We start from the raw sequence: 5,749 nt of genomic DNA, 5'->3' as shown, positions 1-5,749 counted from the left end.
GCGAGGGACGCGAGGAGCACAAGGATGCATTGTAACGCGTCATCGCTGAGCGCGTGAAAAGGCGAGGATGAAGGGTCCGAAGGTTTGTTTCGTGGAGCTTGTGGAAGTCTCCAGACTGATGGTCAGTACTTGGTTTTTTTTGGCTACTGCGCTTTGCCGTTGATGTAGTATCCAACGGATTATAAATTAGAAGCTGACGTGGATAGTCTTTGAAGCGCCGTTTCCTACCGCGATTGTAATATAGAAATGTATGCCGCATTAGGAGAGCCATGGTTAGTTCCATCGTTGGACTCGCACGTACCGGTACATCTTAGGTTTATTTATCTGCATCCATAAATACGTGGGAAATAGCCGAACGTGGCGGACGAAGCTCGCGTGCGCCACGCTGCCATCCATTCAGACGGTATTAGATGACACGTAGCCTGTATGGGAAAGGAGAAGATTCTTACTGTACGGTTCTGGTTGCCGCCAATCACCCACTAGGAACACCACATATCCGATTGGCTCACACGCGGCTTGGATTTACATGCTCCTCTTTTCACAACAATTCGTTGTCCGAAAGATCTGCATCAATCATAAATGAGCCGGAGGACTAGTACTACCTACTGGCTTCTACCAGGATGACCTCTGCTTCATTACTAGCTGTTGGGAAGGAATAGCCGTCAGAAGAAGCAGGAATAGCCGGTGGCATGGCAATGGCGGGTCGGCAACGTGCGCCTGAAGCAGCTTCTTCATATTTGCCGCCAGTGACGGCAGCGGCTTTGCTTCTATGGGTCTTTATTAGCTGTAAGTTCTTGGTATAAACGCGGAGCTCTATATCCTTAATCTTCTTATATTCCACTTGTTCCAGAAGAATTGTTGATTTACGGGACAAGAGTCGTGCTGTGTTACTATTATTGTGTTATGCAAAGGTGCACATGTGGAGGCAAGCGTTGATTTTGCCAACCTGACTGCTCTTCAGAAGCATGCTGAATTCTTCGACCGGAATAAGGATGGTATTATTACAGCCTCAGAGCTCTTTGAAGGTGACTGGTTAAACTAGTAGCTTTTTTTATGATTATGAACAAATCTTGAGTTTTTGTTAGTCAGATTCGAAGATTGACGATGTAGGGTCTTTTGGATTGCCAACCATAATTTGACACAACTAACTTAATTCATCTAATCTAAGCCACAAAAAGAAATCTTAATTTCTGTCGAACTTTTGCTGTCATAATTAAAAGAAGACAAAAGAATGAACCTCTTACTCTCACTTAGACTAGAATCGGCATATGTTAACGAACCTATAGTTTCCCGTTATTCTTCCCTCATCATTTTCACATATTCCTAAACATTCATGTAGGTACCCTCACACTTACTATCATGGGAACTTTAAACATGTGTCTTGTTTCTCATAAAAGTCACTCATTTGAACTTGTTTGATATTTTACGTGTACAATTACTGTATGAAATTTCCTATTATAATTTGTGCTCTCACTTGGTGTTGTAGGATACGTTGCAATTGGATGCGATGCCGAATATGCCAGGGTTACAGCCGCATCCATCAGTGCTGGTGTTGGTCCTATAACAAGCCCTGTACACAGTCTCTCTCTCTCTCTTACACATACTTTTTTTTGTTTAACAATATATACATACTAGTAGCGTGCTTGTGGCAGATAAATAGCAACCTGAAATCCTAGAGTGTGGAGTAGCCAACGGGTCCTCTTGCTAGAATTTTTGTCGCTGGATGACTGTCTCCACACATCTTCATATCTATATTTAAACTCCACTATACGAACAGTGCTAGTGTAGAACAATACAAAAATAATGTTTTAGATAAACTATGGATAAACTGTTGCAGCTGGCCTTAGGTCACCCTTTAAGTCGGAATGCAATTTTGTCTATTAGAAAGATATTTTTTGAAAAGAACTGGACAGGAGAGCTGCCAATTATATTGATAAAGATCAAGGCCCAAAAAAGGCAAACAACAACCTCCCGAAGAGTACTACAACAAAAGCAATTGCTATAGCAAAAACTATGCCAAATCTACCAACAACAGCAGCACCCTAGCAACAGAGCGCATAACAACGCTGGTTACACGAGCAGACAACAAAAAACACCCAACACAACAAACACAAAATCTAAAGAAAAAGTAAAGAAACTTCTGCCACAGTCCCAAAAGGCGCGACCTTTTAAACTCAAAAGCTACTTGAGAAGGTCTCGTGGCAACAACTCTTTTAAATGGTCTGCGCAGGCTTGAATTGAACTCTCGTTGGACTTACCGTCAATCCCAACAATGCCCAGATCTTTAAACACACCACGTTTTGCAAAGGACACTTTGACGACGCGACGAACTAATATAGGACTTACGCCGACGCCTAACTATCATGGTCGATGGTGAGGGGGAGATAAAGAAGGGCATGCAAGGTCTTCATCCTCTCTAGCTCTAGTGGTTGAAGAAGACATTGTCTCTATCGAAGGATCATTTACCAGTTGAGGTTTTGTATTGTCTTCAACCATAGCAAGAGAAGGGACATCTTTGATGGTCATAAGAAAGATGGGGTCCTCAAATGTTGTTTGTGCAACCAAGGTAGCTCCCTCATCATCTGATGCATCCTCCATCAAAACAGATTCAGTATTGTCCTCAACCATAGAATGAGAAGGATCGTCTTTGTTGGTGGTAAGAAAGATGGGGTCCTCAAATATCGTTTGCGCAACCAAGGTAGCTCCCTCATCATCTGATGCGTCCTCCACCAAAACAGATTTTGTATTGTCCTCAACCAAAGAATGAGAAGGACCGTCTTTGATGGTGGTAAGAAAGATGGGTCCTCGACAATAGTTTGCGCAATCAAGGTAGTTTCCTCAACATCTAATGCATCCTCCACCACAACAACATCTTCAGCAGAGGTGACAGCCTGAAGCAACATGGAGGTCTCTAAAGGCACCTCAATGGTCTACTCTGTGGACATCCTTTGGTGAGAATCTGCTTCAAATGCCCCTGCAACCACCTCATTAGTGGTAAGGTCTGTCTCTCTATGAATCTCCATACCAGAGATCCTTGTGGGCATCTTGCTAAGGACGGAGACTAGGTCTTTGCACTGGTGCCCTGACACACCAAGGAGTCGATGACCATGCAGGCTGTCGTGAGAGAAGCAAGGATCAACGATGGTGAATCGTGATTCACTAAAGAACAGGGGCCAAAGAGCTCGACCAAGTCAGAGACAGAAGCATGCTCCCCATACGTCTCTGCATGCTCCAAATGGATGGCCACACATGCTAGCCACAACTTGATGATAGAAGCCTCCTCCTTTAGAGGTCGAAACACTTCCTTCAAACAAGCCGAAAACATATGTTGAAACTCTGCTCGCAACGACTCGACCAAAGGTGTGATCAAAGACTGAAGGTTCAAAGGTGTCGAGGCAAGAGAGGCGCAACAGCACCTACGACAAACAGGATCGGCGTCCTTACCACGCAAACCGATGGGCTGAGAAGCCGACGGATAGGTCTATAGTTTCTATAGAGGAGATTGTAGTGGAAATAACAAAAGTTATTGATGTCAGCATACTCCTGTGGAACAGCAGAGCTCCACAATTGCTCAAATAGCCATATATGCCCCTCTAATAATAAGAGTGCAACATGTTGGGGCCTATATTACCGAAGTTCCTTAAAACCCTTTGTTTTTAGGTTGAGTGTGCTTCATGCACATTACAAAGAATAGACGAAGATAGCCTTTGGTCGAAGCGTCTAGAGAAGAGCTTCGCCTGAACACATACGTGGCGAAGGAACATACCGAGACCACTAGCTTCGGTGTCGAAGGGCTTCATGCACAATGCAAGGAAGAGGGAAATGTTGAAGACTTGTGCAATAAGAAAGAAAGAGAAAAAGCAATGCTGCCACTGTAGTACTTAAGATTCATATGTGCAAGCTTCATGGGCATCCTTGTAATTTCATATGAAGTTATACCTCACCCCTATAAATAGAGAAACAATGCTATGCATAAATTCACCTTTTCGAGGGTTAACAACTTTGTTTAACTCAGCATTCGAAGTACCTTCGCACTATTTCTGCCGAAGGTACATTTGTAATTACATGTTATATTGAAAAGGATGAAGTGATAAGTGATAACATGTCTTACTCTATAATGTTCCTTTCTTACATTATGTCTCATATTTATCCCACTCCTATATCTTCTCCCTTTAATTATCTTTCGAAGAATGAGTGATTAAAGAGAGAAGGTTGCAATCTTTTAACTTATGTTGCCTTGTTTTTTATATTATATAGCAATCAAAAGCAAGTGACCAACACAAGCTATGACTTAAAATCTTTGTTTTAAATAACATACTCCCTCCGTTTTTTTTATTTGCCGCCCGTTAGTTCAAAAATGACTAGTGGGCGACAAATATTCGAGAACGGAGGTAGTAAAAAATAAGAGTTTTGAGCAAATGGTACAACAAAAATGAGAGTTTCGATTCCACATGAGGATGAATATTTATAGGGAAAATAGGATTAAAAATTGGGAGTAAAATTCTAGACTCATGCCACTGCAGGCCTAGAATCTGATTGGGCTCTACAATTAGGACTCTAGCATGAGTCAATTCCTCTTATGCCACTAAAATTGTAGCTCTTCTTATGTGGTTGAGAAAAAAAAGTTTAAATCCTTTTTAGTATCACTGATTTCAATTTATATCCCTTTCACGCCACTCATATCAAATCCTTGACATTATCTAGCTACAACTTTAGTGTTTTCCACAAATGGCCAAAATTGTCCCCACCGCCTTCTCTGCTTGTTTCTAAGGCGTTGTTTGGTTCATATATTTGTAACGTAATAGATAACTGGTAGCGTTAAATCATGTTTGTTTTGAGTCTAACCATAATCAGATACCACACTAGAAATTGATATCGGTCTATTCAAACTTGTTACTGCTAGTACTCGAGTTATTGCTGGTACTCGAGTGTAAATCATTACCGTTGTCATTTACGTCACCTAAATTTAATGCAGGCTGATGCACCACTGCCTCACACATCCATATACGTAGAGTATATCCATAGGGCGATGCATGGAAGTGATACGGGTGCATACGACGCTGAAGGAAGGTAACTGATGTACCAGTGACATAATGCATTGTTACGTCAGATCAACATTACACAATGACAGAGTGCATCATTATTATAGGTTTGTTTACCTGCATACTAAACAAGCCACGCTGTTATTATAGGTTTGTTCCTGCAAAGTTTGAAGAAATATTCACGAAGCATGCGAAGGTCAGGCCGGATGCGTTGACGTTCGAGGAGATTGAGGAGATGATTCTAGCAAATAGAGACCCATTAGACCCTGAATCATGGTAACATGCATTGATTATCGTTACTAATAAGCTGGAACAAGACACTACACAAGAGTTAAAGTATAGCATTAACTCCATTCATCTGAATTTTCTTTCCCTGTAACTAACATAGCCTATACTGCTATCTATCTGTACAGGGCTGCGCCTGAAGGAGAATGGGGACTAACATACAAGCTTGCAAGTGATAAGCAAGGCTTTCTTCACAAGGACTCTGCAAGAGGCATATATGATGGCAGTGTGTTCTACAAGCTTGAGGAACAGAGGACGTCTGCAGCAAGCGAAATGTGATGGAGTTCAGCATTCAGCCAGATGCAACCAGCATATATAATAAACACGAAAATGTGTTAGGAAATTACTAGACTGTTATGTGAATCGGGTTTTATTGGTTGCTGGCTCCGCTCCCGCCCAGATTACGCCAGCCTGGGCCGGTA

At 42.0% G+C, this 5,749-nt stretch overlaps 1 protein-coding gene across 1 annotated transcript; it reads left to right on the top strand.

Annotated features, from left to right (window-relative positions):
- The first annotated feature begins 604 nt into the window (after positions 1-604).
- Positions 605-5,749, top strand: LOC100281938 (calcium binding EF-hand protein). The gene is given in 6 exon segments (NM_001154856.1): positions 605-786; positions 912-1,025; positions 1,487-1,572; positions 4,976-5,070; positions 5,193-5,318; positions 5,456-5,749. Coding segments are annotated over 6 exon segments (669 nt in total). The 5' UTR covers positions 605-689; the 3' UTR covers positions 5,607-5,749.

This window comes from Zea mays, chromosome 9 (assembly GCF_902167145.1).
Source record: "Zea mays cultivar B73 chromosome 9, Zm-B73-REFERENCE-NAM-5.0, whole genome shotgun sequence".
Taxonomy (NCBI): domain Eukaryota; kingdom Viridiplantae; phylum Streptophyta; class Magnoliopsida; order Poales; family Poaceae; genus Zea; species Zea mays.
This window is presented reverse-complemented; position numbering and strand designations above follow the sequence as displayed.